Source organism: Mus musculus, chromosome 2 (assembly GCF_000001635.26).
Source record: "Mus musculus strain C57BL/6J chromosome 2, GRCm38.p6 C57BL/6J".
NCBI lineage: Eukaryota > Metazoa > Chordata > Mammalia > Rodentia > Muridae > Mus > Mus musculus.
In genome coordinates, this window is record NC_000068.7 from 86,656,920 (window position 1) to 86,679,227 (window position 22,308).

Below are 22,308 nucleotides of genomic sequence, written 5' to 3' on the forward strand. Positions count from 1 at the left end.
CAGTTTCATATACAATAGAGAGAACACTTAAGGAAAAAAGAACGTGAATAAATGTATCATGAGGAATGCGTACTTGAACATATTTTAATAAAAGACTCTTAAATAATGAGCTGAAATTAGAAGTTTGATGTCATAATCAAATTTGATTTGAAGGCAACACATATAAATGAATTGTAGCCTAAAATAGAAAGCCTGCCTTTGTACACCATAGAAAAACAGAAATAAACACACAATAGACCCTACATTTTTTTTTCACTGAAATGTTGATAAACTACACAAACAATTCAAAGTCTCTTTTGCTTTCCCAGGCCTCATAGAACTCAAAGACACACATTTGCGATCACTTGGCCCTCAATGTGATACTACTTTCTACAGAGTGTACTCAAGTCCTGCTATTTAAATTCTCCCTTCCCCCTGAAGGAAAGCAAGAGCACTTTTCTTTTCTTCTCTAATATAATTATAATAAAAAAGTAAGATTAGTACCCAAAATTCAAACAGAAGTAATATATATTGAGCCTATTCGTCTTTTCTATGAAGAAACCAAAGTAGGTTTACATTAGAAATGGATTGTCATGGCTATATTTGTATGCAACCTTTAAGAAAAACTGGTAACTATCTTTTCCCAGGTTCTTTCTATGGCATCTTTTACATCTTTATTCCTCAAGGTATAGATCAAGGGATTCAACATTGGGATAACAAGTGTGTAAAATATGGAAGACACTTTATCAGTCTCAAATGTTTGACTGGACTTGGGCTGCACATACATAAATATCAAAGTCCCATAGAAGACAATGACCACAGTGAGGTGAGACCCACAGGTTGAAAAAGCCTTGCATCTGCCTGCAGCAGATTTCATCCTCAGAATAGTTATGAGAATAAACAGATAAGACAGAAGGACGACCAGAAGAGAGGAAATCAAATCAAATGTTGCAAAGAACCTAATTATCACTTCAACCTCATGTGTATTTGAACAGAGCAAAGATATTAATGGGATACAATCACAGAAAAAATGATTGATGATATTGTAGCCACAAAAGGATAAAGTAAATAATCTTATTGTGACAATTAGAGATACAAATACACTGTAGATATATGGGACCGCCACAAGTACCCAACATATTCTTTGTGACATGATGACAGTATAGAGAAGAGGGTTACATATAGCCACGTAACGGTCATAAGACATTGAAGAAAGAATAAAAAGTTCACAAGTAATAAAAAGAAGAAAGCAAGCTAACTGTGTAGCACAAAGATAATAGGAGACTGAATTATGCTCTGCAACAAAATTAACTAACATTTTTGGTCCAATGGCTGTAGAATATCCAAGATCAGTGAAAGCCAGATGTTTGAGAAAAAAGTACATGGGTGTGTGGAGACTGGAGTCCACATTAGTAATAATGATGATGCCTAAATTACCCACTGCTGAGATCAGATAGATAATGAAGAGCAGCCCAAAGAGTGGGGCCTGCAGCTCAGGACGGTCAGTGATGCCTTTCAAAATGAATTCACTCAGCACTGTGAGATTCTGTTTCTCCATGCAGGTATAGTTCAGATTCTGTCCAGGGTAGAAAAAATTATGATGTCAAAAAAACAACAACAACAACAACAAAAAAAACAAAAACAAAAACTTGAGACATTGTCTTCTTCAGAACATTTGCTAAATAAATCTCTTGTAAATGTATGTGATATATTAAATATTTCATATAGAACATTTGAAAATGAATATACATCTGATTCATATACAATGAATTATGAATGATACAGAGGCAGTAACAGGGATTTGTTTCTCATATAAGGTATTTTTAAATTAAAAACCATTCAGTGTCTCAAGTTAATACATTCATATATAGTTTGAGGTGAAAAGTTATTGGCAGTGAATGGTTTAAAGACTACCTAAGCTTAAACACTTTTCAGTTCATCCAAATTTCAGTCATAAGCAATATATATGCTTCTTTAAGAATTTAATTAATTAATTATACAGGAAAAAACATAATGGTTTAATAAATCTTAATCTGGGAAAAGTAGAGGTTTCCCCTGTCCAGCATAATTCTGGTGCCTGTCTGCCGGTACATAGCAGGGGATTCTGTTTTGGGAATGGTTATACACTAGGGACTTGCCTTTCTGACCAACCATTTATTATAAAACATCCGAATTGGGACTCAGAAATGTTCAGCCAATCAGTTCCCTTGTAAAGAAATCAAAGATCTGCTTCTATCTTAGTGACAGTCTGTCTCCAAACAAAGGCTTTTCTATACCTCATTCAGTTGGCTTAAACCAAGTTGACGACTGTTTCAGTGTTTTCTCTCACACAAACGCCACCTAAGAGATTTCTGAGGGGAAAAAAGAATTCATTTAAGGAAGGAAAAAGGAAGGCATGAAAGAAGAAAGAGAGTAACTCAAGGAAAAAAGGAAGGAGGAAGGAAGGAAGGAAGGAAGGAAGGAAGGAAGGAAGAAGGTAGAAGGGAGGAAGGAAATATAAAGGGAGGAGGAAAATAAAGGAAGAAATGATATACATGCTAAGATAGGCAGGTAGATTAGATGATGTGATACAGACATGGATACAGATAGAAGAGATAAATATAATAATTTAAAAACCTATTCTTTTGGTGTTACATAAGTAGATAGTGAATAATTACTGTAAAAATCATTTTTACTATTTTACCTAATTATGAAATGATATTAACAGTCAACATATTGAATGTCACCAAGTAAACTACAATTTCAGGCTATGATTTCATAATGTCAAATTCTAAAAATGCATAGACAAATCATTTCAAAGCACAGTTCTTATACCTACAGGTGTTACACCTTGATAAAACATTGGTAAATATTGGATAAATATGTACATAAAAGTATTAAAACAGAAGACAACCGAAACTGACTTCATGAATAAACAAAAAGAAGCTCCATTCCTGTAAATACAAGGTATAGCATGATATGCAATATGTGACATATTTGAAGGATGCCTTGCACAGGCACTATACTAATATAATTCTCTGCATGTTAAAAGACATGAAGTCCTTGCCTTGTTAAAATAGATGAAGATGAAAGGATTCTGATTTCCCATGGTATCTAAATTTCTATTGTCATGGTAAGCAACAGATCTACTACCAAATACCCTGATCAGCTAAAACTGTTTTGTAATAAAGACCCACCAATTTACTCCTGTTTTGCCTTCTTCCTTCTCCCTTTAGAGTTAAAGAGTTTTTACTCTTTAATCCCAAGTAAACTTGTAAGGAAGACCTATATTTACATGATTATTCTTCTGTAGAAGGACTTCAATCCTGGTATTGTGATATAGTGATGAATAGATGACTAAATGTTAATTAGGACATAAAAATTTTTTAAAAATTCAGAGTTTTTTACTGACTCTCATTGCCTGACTAAAGTAAGACATAACAGAATTTTGTTTGTTGCTTTTCTTTTCATGTAGTATTTATAATTTTAATTCTATTTTAATGTTACATAAATTTTAATGAATTCAATAGAACTCTTAAAGTTCTATTGTGAAAATTTTAATTATATATTTATTCAAATATAACAAATTTCATTTAATATATTGTTGAGGAACCTGGAAGAATTGTGTACATTTAAGAAGACTGAAGAAAATAGGACATTTGAATTGGATTTATGCAATTAAGCCTTTTGTAAATTTCTTTGGAGAAAATAATAATAATATATAGTACAAACTATAGTATGAATGTTTTGTAAGGAATTTCATGTAGTTCTATGGTATATAGAATCAGTATTAAAGAATATGATATCACAAAGAATGAATAAAATGTCAATTATATAAGTGTGTGTGTATGTGTGTGCATCTGTGTACTTTGATACAAGAATTCCTTTCAAATACATTACAGGATACTATACACATAAGCAAGTATACAGCCAAATACAAATAAGCTCAATAATTTTAGTAATGTAGAAATTAGGCAGCATATCACAGCTGCAAATGATATTAAGCTAAAATTATTAATTAGAAAAACCATGAACAAAAATTGTCAATAAATATTATACAATGAAAAAGCACAAACTTCAGTAAAAGGTGTAGTGATCAACATATAGTTGTGTGCTACATGCAAATAAATGAGATCACAAAAGTTTCACATACACACACATTATACATATATGATAAATATCATCACAGATCAATCATATGAAATATAGTTTTTGTGTTATTATAGTTGCATAAATACTCATTTTATGGCTCCTTCAAATAATGTTCTAATAATAATAATTCCTAATTTTGACAAAATAGATCATGTTATAGCTTTAGATGTCATTAGTACATGTGATTAAGAAACAGTTCAAATCTTAAGGGTTTGTTGAGGGAAGGGTATAATAATGAAATACTAAAAAGTAAAGTGTATATGATTAGTACATATAAGTATATATGGTAAATAATGAAATTTTGTCTCTTCTCACCATGTTTTAAATTCTAAGAAACATTTTGCCTTTTCATACTTTGTTAACTGTATAAAATTGGCTATTATAAATTAATATATTTAGTATAATTAACTTAGATTCCAGAGTACAGTCATTTTATCTACAACCATGAAAGTGGGGCTCAAAAGTCATTTAAATGTTTTCAATATCTCATTGTGAAGAGAAAATCTCTTTGTCTTTAATAAAATAATAGTGAATGCCTTTCATCTTTTCCTTAACACAGTCTGAGTCATTTAAATATCTAATCATTAGAAGAAAGTCAAATGAAAAAGAAGTTTCAATTTTTCCCCTCTAAAGTATTATTTCTTATATACTCAACTTTAATTTGTACTTACTTCAGAAATCTGTAGATAAAATTATAGTGCAATAAAATATACTTTTCAGCACTAAAAATCAATTCAGTATATCAGACATGTATTTGACTCTTTAAGCTCCAAACATTCAAATGTAATATTCAATTCAAGAAAATATTCAAAAGTAAAAATAAACATATAATGTATGCTTTTTAGGCATTATGGAGCAATAGGAAATGCAAAAGTGAACCAGGAATGAGTTCTTACAGAGATATCAAAGCCAGAACACATGTGACCACTCTTCTCATCTATTATTTCACCTTTCTGTAAGTGAATGAAACGTTTCTCTTTATTTTCCTATGTATTTCCTAACTCTATATTTTTAAGGACAATCTATAGATTTGAACTTGACTTCAGATATTCTCCCTGTGGGGTTGCAAGGAACATGATGACAATCCCTAAAGTATTTGAATACATAAAGAAGTGCCTGGGGATTGAACAAGAATTGGCATAGAGAACTTGTGTTTGTCATTACATTTCTTTGTTATAGAAAACAACATAATAATTCTTAGGTTTTCCTTTTAAAGTTTTGGAAATGGATAGTCAAGATGCCTCATTGGATAAATCCACTTGTCAGACAAGTGGAATGCCTGGCAATCATAAAGTGACTCATGAAGACATGAATCCAAGAACCCATGATAGAGACAATGTATTAAAAAATGCTTTGATCTCTCTCTCTCTCTCTCTCTCTCAACATACACATATACACACTCATAGACACCTATGCAAGCATGCACACACAAATATTAATAAATAAAACTTTAAAACTTCAAATAATGCTATCATTATCTAAAAGATATTTTAACAGGAGAGACATTGGGTTTAGGACTTTGGAACTGTGCTGAGACTATAAAGACTATAGAGAAAACTAAAGCTTTACTTAAAGCATTTTGAACTATGATGTGGTCAAGTCCTTATGGTGGCATACATGGCTTTTTCCTTCCTACACTGGTTCTTCTTTCTGCTTGTTGCTTTCTTTATCCTATATCTCATAGTTCTGCATATTTGAAATAACTTTCCAAAACAATTCAGGCTTCACTTTTACTTCTTCAAGCAATAGCCTGTCAGGTGTTATGCTCTCAGTTTTTAAATGCAGGGATATAAAAGAATACATACAATGTGTACTCACTGATAAGTGGATATCGACCTTAAGAACTCAGAATACCCAAGATACAATTCATAGACCATATGAAGCTCAAGAAGAAGGAAGGCTAAAGTGTGGATGCTTTAGTATTTCTTAGAAGGTGCAACAAAATACACACAGGAGGAAATATGGAGACAAATTTTGGAGCAAAGACTGAAGGAAAGGTCATCCAGGGGTTGCCCCATCTGGGGTTCATCCCATATACTGTCACCAAACATGGATGCTATTGTGGATGCTAGGAAGTGCTTGATGATGGAATCCTGATATGGCTGTCTCCTGAAAGATGCTGCCAGAGCCTGACAAATGCAGAGGCAGATATTCACAGCCAACAATTGAACAGTGTGGTGTGGAGGATTTGGAGAAAGGACTGAAGGAGCTGAGAGTGTTTGCAGCCCCATTAGGGGGAGCAATAGTTTCAACTGGCCAGATCCCTAGGAGTTCCTGGGAACTGAACCACCAACCAAAGAATACACATGGAGGGAACCATGGCTCAGAATGCATATGTGGCAGAGGATTGCCCTGTTGAATATCAGTTGGAGGAGCAGCTCTTGGGCCTGAGGGGGTGCAATAGACTAGACCAGAAAAGAAATTCCTCCAGACACATAATAATCAAAATAACAAATGCACTAAATAAAGATAGAATTTTGAATGCAGTAAGGAAAAAAGGTCAAGTAAATATAAAGGCAGACTTATTAGAATTACATCAGACTTCTCAACAGAGACTATGAAAGCCAGAAGACCCTGGACAGATGTCATACAGACTCTAAAAGAACACAAATGACAACCCAGCCTACTACATCCAGCAAACTTTCATTACCATAGATGGAGAAACCAAAGTATTCCATGACAAAATGAAATTTACACAATATCTTTCCACGAATCCATCCCTTCAAAGTATAATAAAGGGAAAACTTCAAATAAGGAGGAAAACTATACCCTAGAAAAAGCAAGAAAGTAATCTTTCAACAAATTTAAAAAAGAAGATAACCATATGAACAGAATCCCAACTCTAAGAACAAAAGTAACAGGAAGCAACAATTACTTTTCTTTAATATCTCTTAATATCAATGAAATCAATTACCCAATAAAAAGCCATAGACTAACAGACTGGCTACATAAACAGGACCCAACATTTTGCTGCTTATAGGAAACCCAACTCAGGGACAAAGACAGACACTACCTCATAATAAAAGGCTGAAAAACAATTTTCCAAGCAAATTGTGACAAAAAACAAGGTAGAGCAGCCATTCTAATATCGTATAAAACCAACTTTCAACCTAAAGTTATCAAAAAAGGCAAGGAGGGACACTTCATACTCATCAAAGGTGAGTTCTCAACTTTAAACATATATTCTCCACACTCATTAAAGAAACTTTAGTAAAGCTCAAGGCACACATTGCACCACACACAATAATAGTGGGAGATTTCAACACTCCACTCTTGACAATGGACAGATTATTGAAACAGAAACTAAGCAAAGACACAGTGAAACTAACAGAAATTATGAAACAAATAGCTTTAACAGATATCCATGAACATTTTATCTTAAAACAAAAGGCTGTACCTTCTTCTCATTACATCATGTTACCTTCTCCAAGTTGACCATATAATCACAAAACAGGCCTCAACAGATACAAAAATATTGAAATAATCTCATACATTCTGTCTTATCACCATTTAAAAAGGCTGATTTTCAGTAACCAAATAAATAATAGAAAACCCATTTATAAGTGGAAGCTGAACAACACTCTATGATAACTTGTTCAAGGAAGAACTAAAGAAATTAAAGACTTTAGAGTTTAATGAAAATGAAGCCACAACATAACTAAATGTATGGGACACAATGAAGGCAGTCCTGAGAGGAAAATTCAGAGCTGGGTGCTTCCAAAAAATAAACTGGAAAGAGAATACACTAGCAGCTTGACAGCACAACTCAAAGCTCTAGAACAAAAAGAAGCAAATTTACCCAAGTGGAGTAGACAGCAGGAAATAATCAAACTCAGGTCTAAAATCAACCAAGTGGAAACAAAATGAATTGTTCAAAAAATCAACCAAACCCGGAGCTGGTTCTTTGAGAAAATCAACAAAATAGATAAATCCTCAGCCAGACTAAATAGAGGACACAGGAACAGAATCATAGTTAACAAAATTAGAAATGAAAAAGGATACATTAAAAAAATGAGGAAAACCAAAAAATCATCAGATCCTGCTACAAAAGCCTATACTCAACCTGGTTGAAATGGACAATTTTCTAGACAGATACCAAGTACCAAAGTTAAATCCGGATCAGATTAACCATCTAAAAAGTCTCATATACCCTAAAGAAATACAAACAATCATTTATAGTCTCCCAACCAAAAAAAGCCCAGGACCAGATGTGTTTAGTGCAGACATTCAAAGAAGACCTAATTCCAACACTCCTCAAACTAATTCACAAAATAGAAACAGAAGATACTCTACCCAATTCATTCTTTGAAGCCACAATTACAATGATACCTAAAGACCCAACATAGAAAGAGAACATCAGACCAATTCCCATATGAATATCAATGAAAAAATACTCAATAAAATTCTTGCCAACTGAATCCAAGAACATATCAGGAATAGTACATATATGGAAATCCATCAACATAATCCAGTATATAAACAATCTCAAAGACAAAACCACATGATCATCTATCTCCTCAGATGCTGAGAAAGCATTTGACAAAATCCAACATGATAAAAGTTTTTGATAAAAGCCTTGGAAAAATCAGGAATTCAAGGTACATACCTAAACATAATAAAAGCAATCTATAGCAAACCAGAAGCCAATATCAAACTAAATGGAGAGAAACTCAAAGCGATCCCACTAAAATCAGGGACTAGACAAGGTGGCCCACTATCTCCCTATCTATTCAATATAGTACTTGAATTCCTAGCCAGAGCAATTAGACAACAAAAGGAGGTCAAGGAGATACAAATTGAAAGGAAGAAGTCAAAACATCACTATTTGCAGATGATATAATAGTATATATAAGTGACCCTGAAGATTCATCCAGAGAACACCTAAACCTGATAAACAACTTCAGTGAAATAGCTGGATATATAATTAATTGAAACAAATCAGTGGCCTTTCTCTATAGAAAAAATAAACAGACTGAGAAAGAAATTAGAGAAACAACACCCTTCATAATAGGCACAAATAATATAAAATACCTTGGTGTGATTCTAACTAAGGAAGAGAAAGATCTGTATGACAAGAACTTCAAGTCTCTGAAGAAAAAAATCAAAGAAGATTGCATAAGATGGAAAGATCTCACATGCTCATTGATTGGCAGGATTAATATTGTCAAAATTGCTATCTTGCCGAAAGCAATCTACAGATTCAATGCAATCCTCATCAAATTCCAACGCAATTCTTTACAGAGTAGGAAAGAGAAATTTGCAAATCCATCTGGAATAACAAAAAATCTTAACATAGCAAAGACTATTCTTAACAATTAAAAACCTCTGGTGGATTCACCATCTCTGACCTCAAGCTGTATTACAGAGCAATTGTGATAAAACTATATGATACTGGTACAATGACAGACACATAGAATCAATGGAATAGAATTGAAAACCAGAAATGAACCCACACACCTATGGTCACTTGATTTTTGACAAAAGGAGCTAATACCTTTCAGTGGGAAAAAAGACAGCATTTTCAACAAATGGAGCTGAACCAATTGGTGGTTAGCATGTAGAAAAATGTAAATTGCCCATTCTTATCTCCTTGTACAAAGCTTAAGTCTAAGTGGATCAAGGAACTCCACATAAAACCAGAGACAGTGAAACTTATAGAGGAGAAAGTGGAGAAAAGCCTCGAAGATATGGGCACAGGGGAAAAATTCCTGAATAGAACAGCATTGGCTTGTGCTGTAAGATCAAGAATTGACAAATGGGACCTCATAAAATTGCAAAGCTTCTGTAAGGCAAAAGACACTGTCAATAAGACAGAAAGGCAACCAACAGATTGGGAAAGGATATTTAGCTATCCTAAATCAGATAGGGGACTAATATCCAATATATGTATAAATAACTCAAGAAGATGGACTCCAGAAAATAAAATAACCCTATTAAAAATGGGGCTCAGAGCTAAACAAAGAATTCTCACCTGAGGAATACTGAATGGTTGAGAAGCACCTGAAAAAATGTTCAGCATCCATAATCAAAAGGGAAATGCAAATCAAAACAACCCTGAGATTCCACTTCACACCAGTCAGAATGGCTAACATGAAAAATTCATTTGACAACAGATACTGGCAAGGATGTGGGGAAAAAGGAACACTCCTCCATTGTTGGTGGGATTGCAAGCTTGTACAACCACTTTGGAAATCAGTCTGGCAGTTGCTCAGAAAATTGGACATAGTACTACTGGAGGATCCCGCAATACCTCTCCTGGGCATATATCCAGAAAATGTTCCAACTGGTAAGAAGGACACATGCTCTACTATGTTCATATCAGCCTTATTTATAATAGCCAGAAGCTAGAAAAAACCAAGATGTCCCTCAACATAGGAATGGATACAGAAAATGTGGTACATTTATACAATGGAGTACTACTCAGCTATTAAAAAGCTGAATTTATGAAATTCATATGCAAATGGAAGAATCTGGAGGGCATCATCCTGAGTGAGGTAATCCAATCGCAAAAGAACTCAAATGATATGTACTCACTGTTAAGTGGATATTAGCCCAGAAACTTAGAATCCCCAAGATACAAGATATAACTTGCAAAACACATGAAACTCAAGAAGAACGAAGACCAGAGTGTGGACACTTTGTTCCTTCTTAGAATTTGGAACAAAAGACCTATGGAAGGAGTTACAGAGACAAAGTTTGTTGCTGAGACAAAAGGATGGACCATCTAGAGACTGCCATATCCGGGGATCCATCCCATACCAGCCTCCAAACGCTGACACCATTGCATACACTAGCAAGATTTTGTTGAAAGGACCCAGATATAGCTGTCTCTTGTGAGGCTATGCCGGGGCCTAGCAAACACAGAAGTGGATGCTCACAATCAGCTATTGGATGGATCACAGGACCCCCAATGGAGGAGCTAGAGAATGTACCCAAGGAGCTAAAGGGGTCTGTAACCCTATAGGAGGAACAACAGTATGAACTAACCAGTACACCCCAGAGCTCGTGCCTCTAGCTGCATATGTATCAGAAGATGGCCCAATAGGCCATCATTGGAAAGGGAGGCCCATTGGTCTTGCAAACTTTATATGCCTCAGTACAGAGGAACACCAGGGCCAAGAAGTGGGAGTGGGTGGGGAGGGGAGTGGGAAGGTGAAGGTGAAGGTATGGGGGACTTTTGGGATAGCATTGGAAAAGTAAATGAAGAAAATACCTAATAAAAAAATTTTTAAAATGTTCAAAGCCCTTAGTCATCAGAGAAATGCAAACCAAAACAGTCCTGAGATTCTACCTCATGCCATTCAGAATAGCAAAGATCAATAACTAAGGTGATATCAGATGCTGGGAGGATGTGGAGAAAGAGGAACACTCCTCCATTGCTGGTGGTATTGCAAGCTGATTCAACCACACTGAAAATCAGTTTGCCAGTTCCTCAGATAATTTTACATAGTACTATGGGAATTTCCAACAATACCACTCCTGGGCATATACCCAGCAGATTTTACAATTTGTAATAAGGACACATACTGCACTTTGTTCATAGCAGCATTATTATAGCTAGAAGCAGGAAAGAACCCAGATGTCCTTTAACAGAGGAATGGATACAGAAAATGAGGTACATTTAAACAATGGAGTACTACACAGCTGCTAAAAACAATGAATTTATGAAATCCTTAGACTAATGGATGGATCTGGAGGATGTCATCCTAAGAGAGGTTACCTAATCACAAAAGAAGACACATGATATGCACTCACTGATAAGTGGATATTAGCCCTGAAGCTCAGAATATCCAAGATACAATTTGCAAAACACATGAAACTCAAGAAAAAGGAAGACTAAAGTGTGGATACTTCAATCCTTCTATGTATGTGGCTTTATACCCACAGATATTTGTAATCCACATCTCTCAAAAAAACATTATTTGCAGTGAATGGTAGACATTACATAAACCTACAACCAATCTAATTGCAGGATTTTGGACCCTAATTCTTGGGCTTAAACCTCTAAAACAATTCTTGCACCTAATGCTCAATCACGAAGTATTGCAAAAGGGCAGGCAACAAGCTTTTAAGAAGAAAAGGATTCAGATTTGGGGATGAGAATGTGTGTCTCCTAGTAATGCCCCACATTTCATTCTTAATTCTCATCAACATTATTGCATACACATGAGCTAATAGAGAGCAGTAATAGATATCTCTAAATGAACAGATCTTAATAATCTGAGGCCTCAGCCTTACACACACACACACACACACACACACACACACACACACACACACACACACACAAACACACACACACAAATGAAAACAAATAAACAAACAAAACAGAGAGAGCCAAAGAGTGCTGAAAGTGAAAGTAAATGGTCATCCCCAGGGAGAAGCACACTAATTGGTCATTTCACTGCCAAATATCAACTCTTAAATCAAGCACCCAAGTAATATTATACAGATTGAGTTGGATATATTTAGGATTACATGTGTGTATATTAATACATATACACATTTAATAAAACTTAATGAATATATAAAAGATATCAATTTGATAGAAAACAAGGAAAAACATATGGGAGGTTTTGAAGGGAGTAAAAATGGAGTAATTATATTTTAATTCCAAACATAAATTTAAAAATTAGTTTGAGGTTTCTTAGAAGGTCAAGAATGGTTGTGTTATTGAATGTTGACTCTAGATAAAGTTGTTATTCTGGAATGGGATCTAATCTGAAACAGATAGCAGTGTAATTTTGTTATAATTGCAATCCTGGTACCAGCCTTAACCTTGAAACATGAATACAAAAGCTGAGACTGGACAGCTTAGAAGAATTTGAGTAATAAGGCATCCTAAATAAGGTTGGAGTAAACAGTTAGACATTAATGTTTTTTAAATAAACCAAGTTATCAGTGTGAAAAAGAAATAGTTGTGACTCAGGGGCAATCTTTGAGTGTATCTTATTAGTGATGTGTCTTATGAAATACTTCATGTAGGTGAGAGCTAAAATACATAGAAATCTACAGATATGGTATGCAAGGAAAATTTACCAGCGTTAAGAAAATTTTACACATCAATTTTAAAGACCATGGCCTTGTTGGACATCAATGGGAGAAGAGGCCCTTGGTCTTAAGAGGGTTCAGTGCCCCAGTGTAGGGGAATTCTAGGACAGGGAATCAGGAATGGATGGGTTGGTGAGCAGGGGGAGGAAAGATATGATATGGGATTTTGGGAGGGGAAAACAGGAAAGGGGATAACATTTGAAATGTAAATAAAAAATATCTAATAAGAAAAGGGAAAAAAAGATCATAGACCACATGGAGTCCAGGGTTGTAGATGGATTCTCATGAACACAACAAGATTACTTGTGCAGTTATTTTGTGCTTGTTTTTATGCAACCTCAAAAGTAGTAAGAGATAATTTAATATAAAGTCAAATCACTATGGTCTTAGAGTTGTCTTTGCAAAGACCTATTGACTGATTAGAAATACAGTCGAGTAGAGAAGTTAGAATCTTGCAGTTTCATTCAGGTGATGCCAAATTCACTTTACCAATGTAAAAGCAGTTTCATGAAGTTTTTTGTAGGGGCAAAACAAAGAAAGATATAAATTATGATGGTTTTCAAATATGCTGCCAGATACATTAAAGAGGTGATTTCAGCAAGTTGGGGGAAATCTCTCCTCTTGGCCTCAGATATTATTTGATGGCATTCTTTGCTTTTTGTATTGTTAGAAGCTCATGGTCTTTTCAGTTAATGGATTCCAAAAAAAATTTTATCTGATAGTCACTGGTTGTTACTTCTTAAAGAAGGCATAGACATTCAACAACTAACGATAGCTAGAGATTAGGTAAATAGATTGCTGAACTTCAGTCAATCAGTCTAAAACTCATTTTTTCCAGGAATTTTCAATGGCATTGCCAGTCTTACCAGGAGTTTGTCCTCTGGTAGATGGACAAGGAAAGACTCTATCCTAATGAATATTTATGGCATGGTGTTTTGACATTTATGAATTAAGTAACATGATGACAATCATTAATAAAATAGAATCTTCAATTTGTTTTTACAGAAGGATGACCTGGCAGTGATAATTCATGTGAAATTGATCATGAAACACTAGTCATTAAGATTTTAAGCTTTTTGCCTTGAAAAATTAATTTCACCTTTGTTCAACAACCATGTCATACACTGGCATCTCTGCTTTATTTGTCTTTTCTTCCAGTGAGTAAGAAGGAGGGCCAAATGGCAACACAACAATGATAGGGGAGAAACTTGTAATCTAGAGCTTAGCATCTTTATCAGCTTTGGGATTTGTTAAGCTGATAGGGAATCCTGGTTTGGTTTCTATTACAGTGGAGTATGATTACATGCTGCTGTTTATTAGAAAATTGTAAACATCTAGGATGAGTTTGCTGTGACAGTAAGAAAGCACTTGCAAGTAACTAAGTCATTTTCTATATGAGTACTTGAGGATGAGCTTGGTAGAACACATGTTTGATGTCATCTTTGTTATTTACAGATAACACATCAGCTAAGATCAATGTCGTGGGTAGTGCATGTTGTGTGTGTGTGTAAGCATAATAACCAAAAGTCATTTTCTACACGAGTACTTGAGGATGAGCTTTGTAGAACATATGCTTGATATCATCCTTATTATTTACAGATAACACATCAGCTAAGATCAATGTCGTGGGTAGTGCACTTTGTGTGTGTGTGTGTGTGTGTGTGTGTGTGTGTGTGTGTGTGTGTGTGTGTGTGTTATGTGTATGAAAGCATAATGACCAAAAGCAACTGGGGGAAGAAATGCTTTATTTGAATTACATATCCTGTGTCATAATTCATTGACATAAACCAAGACAAGGAATAAAGTCATTATTCTGATAGTTACAACTGAACCTGAGTCTATGAATAAATGTGTACTGCTTACTGGCTTCTTCCTTGTATTTTAACTGCCTGCTCTCTTATAATACCTAGGAACACTCACCCTTTCCTGGCACTGCTGAGTGAATTAGACCCTCTTGCATCAATTATTTAATAAAATATCATACACATTTGTCTATAGGCCAATCTCATAGGGATATGTTTACCAGGAAAGATCCCTTCTTATTTTCAGATAAGACTAGAGTTGTGTCAGGTTGATAGAAACAACTAGCATGGCCCATAAATCTGAATTAGAGGTCAAGATGATAATGTTATATGAATCTTGGGTGTCTTATTCAATTTTGGCAGATCTCCTCTGCATAAAGAAGGTAGAGGTTAGGTAGGTAAAAACAAAAAAATAACATATTAGGGAAGAGATTAGAAAGTAATTTAATTGGAGAGACAGGTTAGGTGTTCTTGGAGCTGGAAAGAGAGGGTCAAAACCTCTGATAGGATTTGGGCAGATTAAGAAGATTTTATGGATCCCATGAAGCAAGTGTTTATGATGGCCTAATAAGGGTCTGAAATTGGATATCTATAGAAAGAACTGAGTAAATTTTGGCTATAGAGAAAGAATATGAGTTTCTGTGATTATCTATATTTGTGAATGAGACAGGGCTGTGCATGAAGATCTAGGAGCTACATAGATCTCCTGAATGCAGACATGGAAAAGGTGCTGTAGGTAAGTTCATCTAGTTTTACTCAAATATCTATGATCATTGACATTCTGATTCCTTTACTTCCAGGACAAAGTTATAGTGGGCTCCACCCATACACCATGAACCAACTATACAGTAATGTGTTCAAATCTGCTATGGGGTATAATTATTGATGGAACAACTCAGCATTCCTTGTCTGCACTATGGAATACCCCATAATATTCCAAACCACTCAATTCTGAGGGCATATGGAGACTGATACTACCACCAAGTATAACAAATGTTTGATATTTATTGATATACTCAGATTCCTCAAAGAGAAAAATTAGGAGATGAAATGAATATGTAAGTACTGTCTTCCAGATTCAAAATTACAATCTAGGTTTCTATGGTTAAGGACAGCCTTTGTAAGGTGGCTAATAGGCTAACAGAGGTTGTTGGGTTTTCAGGTGATTTGTTGGATATTATTATTATTATTATTCACTGCCTTGTGGAAGCCTTTCTTATCACTTGTGAGAATCCTAAATTTGACTGCAACCTTCAAAAAAGATGTTGGGTAGGGGACATAATGATGTAAAGATTGTGGAAAGTCAGATTTCAGGAACATATGTGTTCAAATTCTTTGTGTGTTGATAGGATCTATAGAAAATAAACTGAGACACTTTAAAACTTGGGTGCAGTTATAGATATGAAAAGGAATGTGTGCAGGGGGAGTAATATTGGCTCTGAAAATTTTTTGCAAGGGCAACAAAGTTATGAATCCTCATATTTGCATGACACAGTCATATACACTACAGAAAAAAAAATGAAGAGGGAAAATGGAATTTTTGACACGGTGAGCAAAACCACCAGGGAGACCAAAGTTGTATCCCTAGCATTCGTGGAATTATCTGATCTCAGTAAATCTAGAATCTCTAAGGCAGAACTAGGATTTGGGATCAATGTGGTCAGTACTGTTCCCAGATGGGACTCAGGAGTCTTTATCTTCTTCTGAAGATAAAGATCAAGTAAAGGCAAAATGCCTCATGAAGTGACAGAAGAATTGAAGCGTTGGTTAAATTAGAACTCTGGTAGAGGAAGAGCAGAGACTCTGGTAAAGGTAGTTATTATTCCTGATTAAAAAGAAGAGTGATGACATTCACATCCCCTCATCCACCTATACTCCTCCTATATTTATTTTATTTCCACTTCTGAGAAAGATTCAACCATCCTTCCTTGGACCCTCATAGTTATTTGGCTTTTGGGGGTGGGTCTGTGGATTATTGTGTACTAATCCTGTACTTTATGACTAGTAAAGTAAGTACTTATAAGTAAGTATATACCACACATTTCCTTTTGGGTCTGCATTATCTAACTCAGGATAATATATATATATATATATATATATATATATATATATATATATATATATATATATATATATTTAGTTCCATCCATTTGCCGGAAAAAATCATGATGATCTTGTTTTTAATGGCTCAGTACCATTCCATTGTGTAAATGAACTGTATTATTTTTGTCCATTCTTTAGCTGAGGGACATCTAAGTTGTTTCCAGTTTTTATGAATAAAGCTGCTATGAAAATATTTGAACAAATGCCCTTTTGAGAGGATAGATTATCTTTTGGATATATGCTGGGTGTTAAGGTAGAATTACTCTAAATTTTCTGAGAAACCACCAAATAGATTTCCAGGTTGGTTATACAGGCTTGCACTCCCACTAGCAATGAAGGAGTGTTTGCCTTGCTCCGCATTCTTGCTAGCATGTTATGTCCCTTTAGTTTTTAATCTTAGCCTTTCTCATGGGTGAAAGATGGAGTCTCATAGTCATTTTGATTGCATTTCCCTGATGTCAAAGGATGTTGCACATTTTTGTGGAGAGCCGTGCCGCGAGCAATCGCCATTATAAGATGGCGCTGGCTTCCGCTGTGCCTAATTAGTAAACAAGCCTTGTGCGCAAGTGCAAGAGTGAACTCACGCCTAGTCACTGCCCATCTCAGGGTGTAGTAATGAGGTGATGGGCGAGCAACAAATCAGGAGCTGACACAGAAGAATCCGGTTGTCCGAGTCTTGCCGGCAAGAACACACTTTGTGAGTGTTATGGAAAAGTTGGGGAAGGATTGAAGGACTCAAAGAGAATTGTAACCACATAAGACCACCAACAGTGTCAACTATCCTGAACACTTGGAGGCTCCCAGAGACTGAACCTCCAACCAGAGAGCACAGTTGGACATACTCCCCAACCCTTACCCATGTGAAGAAGATGTGCAGCTTGGTCTTCATGCTGGTTCCCTAACAACTGAAGCGAGGGCTGTCCCTGAATCTGTTGCCTTCCTGGGGATCCCATTTGCCTTATCAGGCATTTCTTGTCTTGCCTCAATGGGAGAGAAAGCGCTTAACCTGCAGTGTTGATGTTTGGGGTGGAGTAGGGGCAAGAGAAGCCCAGTGTGGGACTCCCCATTCTCAGAGGAGAAGAAGAGGAGGGAATAGAGGTAGGATCTTGGAAGAGAGGGGATCTGATATTGGAATGTAAAGCAAATAAATGTATTAATAAATTACAAATATTAAAAAGGAAGAGAGGAGACTCTGGTAAGGGTAATTAGTATTCCTGGTTAAAGTGAAACCCAAGTAGGATATGAGCAGGAATTTGGTAATGGATGTGGGGTTCAGTGGCATACCTGTAGGATGATCCATCTCAGCTTACCTAACAGGCACTCAGGATAGTGGGTTATTTGCCAGGACAGAAAGTAGAGGAGATTTGGAAGAATGACATACTGACTACCCATTTCATTCACATTAGGAGTCTTTGTTCATTTTATACTCAGAAGGATAGCAGAACACTTTCTTACATGTATTAATAAAGAGATGAAATTTTTCACATAGTTTTGCATTAAGAATACTTATTATGCCTGGACAGATGACTCAGCACTTAGGTGGACTTGCTACTAAGTAAAGGACTGCAGTCCTCTTTCATCATATGTATTAGTTAGTCTGAATCTCCTGTAAATCTAGCTCTCAATAATCAAACATTTCCCCTTTTCTTGGCCTCCCAACTTTTCCACATTCCACTACTTGCTGTCTTTCAAATGTGTGACCACTTGTGTTTCATGTTTCCACTGTAGTACTTATCATACAGAAAAAAAAAACAATTAAATTGCATATGTCTGTGTCCAAGTCCAAATGAGAATATCTATAAAATGACACTTGCCCATAAGGCTCAGGGAGCATTGCAGGAGAGGCAGTATTAAGACTGTAATGCTGGAGGATCAAGAAATTTTCTGTGAGATACTGTCTCATAGTAATATCAGTAGCAACATTCAGAAAGTCTAGCCAACTTAACTGCTTAAGCATGAACTAAGCAAGGACAACAACATTTTATTTATGTATTGTGATATAACATCAAAGTTGTATAAAATTAAAAATATAAGAGAATTTAGAATATTATTTAAAAAGAAATGAAACAATATAAAATGTTATCTGAGTAAATATATATAAATACATCAAAGTAAATATATGTATATAGAGTATATAGTATTGTATAAATATATTATATATATTTGTACAGTGTATCATTACCATATGAAATATACATATAAACACATATATGATTATTAACATGAAAATGTGGATGACATAATCTTTTGTATTGAAAATAAGACAGGAGAGGCATTAACTAATACCTTTCTTCTAATATGTCTACTGAAGATTGAAATATATTGATGAACAAAAGGAACATTTTCAACATAAATATTTATATTATTAGAGTATGACTTTTATATTTTTACATAAGATTTATAGAAAATAATTTTATCCACAAAGTATTCTTTTTCCAAAAACTTTTTTTATTGCCTCTTTTACATCTTTGTTCCTCAAACTATAAATGAGAGGATTCAGCATTGGGATTACAATGCTGTAAAATATTGATACCATCATGTCATGTTCCAAGGCATAGCTGTCACTTGGTCTCACATACATGAAAAGAACAGTGCCATGAAATGTGGACACTGCCATTAGGTGTGAGCCACATGTAGAAAAGACTTTTCTTTTACCTTCAGTAGAGCGTGTCTTCAAAATGACAGACAAAATGAAGCCATAGGACAGCAGGACAATCAGGATAGTGACTACCTCAATAAACCCAGCACAATAGAAGAGGAGAAGCTGATTGAAGTGGGTGTCAGAACATGAAATTGCCAGGAGAGGAGGGATGTCACAGAAAATATGACTGATTTTATTGGATCCACAAAAAGAGAGTCTGAAAGTAGCCACCGTGTGAATAACAGCATGTAAAATTCCACCAGCATAGGAAGCAATGATGAGTGGCACATAGACTCTTGGTGACATGCTCACTACATACATAAGAGGGTTGTGAATGGCCACATAGCGGTCATAAGCCATTGCTGCCAAAAGAAAACATTCAGTTGTACCAAAAGTCACAGCCAGAAACATCTGTGTGGCACAGCCAATGAATGAAATGACTTTCTTCTCTGACACAAAGTCAACTACCATTTGTGGGGTGATAACAGTAGAATAGCAGGCGTCTACTGAGGACAGCACACTCAGAAAATAGTACATGGGATTGTGCAGGCGGGAGTCACCAATGACCAGAGTAATCAGTCCTAAATTTCCCATGAGTGTGAAGAGGTAAATTGCTAGAAAGAGGAAGAAGGAAAGGATCTCCAGGTCAGCATTGTCTGTAAAGCCCATCAGTATAAATTCTGTGACTTCAGTGATGTTTTCCATGTTGAAATCTCATAGAAGAAATTGAAAGTAATCAGAAAATTATAGTTCATATAACTTTAGAGTATACAGTATTTTTGCTCTGAATGAGGTGAGCTGTGCCGTTATATGTGTATCTAAGCAAGAAAACATATACTTTGAGACACAAATTTGCGTACATATCACATGGTTTTAAGAATTAGAGAAAAGGACAATAACATGGTGATGATTTGAGTTTTAATATGCTACTCATTGCAGAACCACACAGTGGGCATGTGTGTTTACCCTGTGTCTCTTTGATGTTTTTGAAATTAGAAAAAAAATCCCCTTATATTTTACATCCTGAACTCAGTTTCCCCTTCTTCCATTTCTCCCAGTCTCTCCCTCCTTTTCCCTCTCCTGAAGATCCATTCCTCTTTTGTTTCCCTTTAGTAAAAAGCAGGCCAGACTGGCATGGTGGCACACGCCTTTAATCCCAGCACTTGGGAGGCAAAAACAAAAACAAAAAAAAACCCCAAAAACCAAAACAACAACAACAACAACAACAACAACAACAACAACAACAAAAAAGCAGGCCTTCCAGGGATATCACCAGAATACAGCATAACAAGTTACATTAAGGCCCCCATATTAAGACTGGAAGAGGCAACTCGTTTGGAGGAGAAAGTCCCAAGAGTGAGAAAAAATCCTATCCCCTACTGACAGGATTAAAAGAAAACCAAGCCTCACAGCCATAAACTATATGAAGATAAACTAAATCAGAAACATACAGGCTCCTGTTATTACCCATAGTCTTAACTCATGATATTTCCTTTTCATTTTCTGTTCTACTTTTTTCTTTTCAGCTACCCTATGTACCTTCTTCCTTTCACTTCTTTCAAAGTCATAGCCTTTTAAATTTTAATTGTATCTCTCTATCTTTGTGTATATATATATACATATACATGTGTGTGTGTGTGTGTGTGTGTGTGTGTGTGTGTGTGTGTATGTGTGTGTGTGTGTGTAAGAGACAAAAAAAGAAAATACTGAAATTAAATTTATATACACAAAATGAGTTTTTGTTGTATGGTATGTACTATCAATCTCCTGATATATGTTAACACAAAGAAAAAATAGTTATTAATTTGTTAATAGAGAGTGTAAAGATATTGGCATATTTGATACTGTGTGTTTTTTTATATTTATGTGTTTGAAAAAAAACAACAAAATTATGTGTATTTACCTTATATAAATATAACTACATTATATGTAATATAGATAAAATAGATATATTCCTTCTTGAATTGTATGTCAACAATATAGGATATAGATCATTTCTATTAAATATTTACACTATTAATTACAACAAAAAAGTTAGGTACAATAATCATCTTTGACATAGAACCTCTTGAGTTACAATATATGAATGGAACATTGTACTAGAAATATAATTCTAAATCTGTCATAATTTCTACAGAATAATTTGTTAAGATATGTATAAAAGTGGACAAAGAAAATTAAAACCAATTAATAACATGTCAGAATGCCTTATGAGAAAAACATATGGCAAGATCAAATCTTTAAAAGCAAATTATAGAATATACTGATATATATTGCTTGTCTAATACTTGGGTTATAATATATAAAACATTTTAGAACAAAAATTATTTGTTAATCATCTATGTCTAAGAATTATATGGTTGTTTTGTTTTTGTTTTGTTTTGTTTGTTTGTTTGAAGGGGTAGAGTTTTTTGCAGGGGTTGAGTTAAGATTCCATCTTACTGTAAGCCAGGATAACCTTGACTTCATAGCAATCATGCTTCAGATTCCCAATAGTTTTGGTTATTGTATATGCCATCCTGCTGAGTTCTCCATGAGTTACTATTTAAAGAGTGTGAATTTGGTTAGTGATCATTTCAATATACTCATTTATTCTTTTGG

General features: G+C 35.0%; 2 protein-coding genes across 2 annotated transcripts; both read right to left on the minus strand.

Annotated features, from left to right (window-relative positions):
* Positions 1-595: 595 nt before the first annotated feature.
* Olfr1085 (olfactory receptor 1085) lies at positions 596-1,537 on the minus strand. The gene has a single exon (NM_146590.2). The coding sequence runs from the start codon at positions 1,535-1,537 to the stop codon at positions 596-598; it is 942 nt and encodes a 313-aa protein (NP_666801.2).
* Positions 1,538-19,479: 17,942 nt separating this feature from the next.
* Olfr1086 (olfactory receptor 1086) lies at positions 19,480-20,420 on the minus strand. The gene has a single exon (NM_146592.2). It carries the CDS (start codon positions 20,410-20,412, stop codon positions 19,480-19,482), a length of 933 nt encoding a protein of 310 aa, NP_666803.1. The 5' UTR covers positions 20,413-20,420.
* Positions 20,421-22,308: the final 1,888 nt, after the last annotated feature.

What these genes read in the sequence shown, in the direction of transcription:
- Olfr1085 (NM_146590.2), bottom strand. Translation starts at nt 1,537, where the DNA reads ATGGAGAAACAGAATCTCACAGTGCTGAGTGAATTCATTTTGAAAGGC.
- Olfr1086 (NM_146592.2), bottom strand. Translation starts at nt 20,412, where the DNA reads ATGGAAAACATCACTGAAGTCACAGAATTTATACTGATGGGCTTTACA.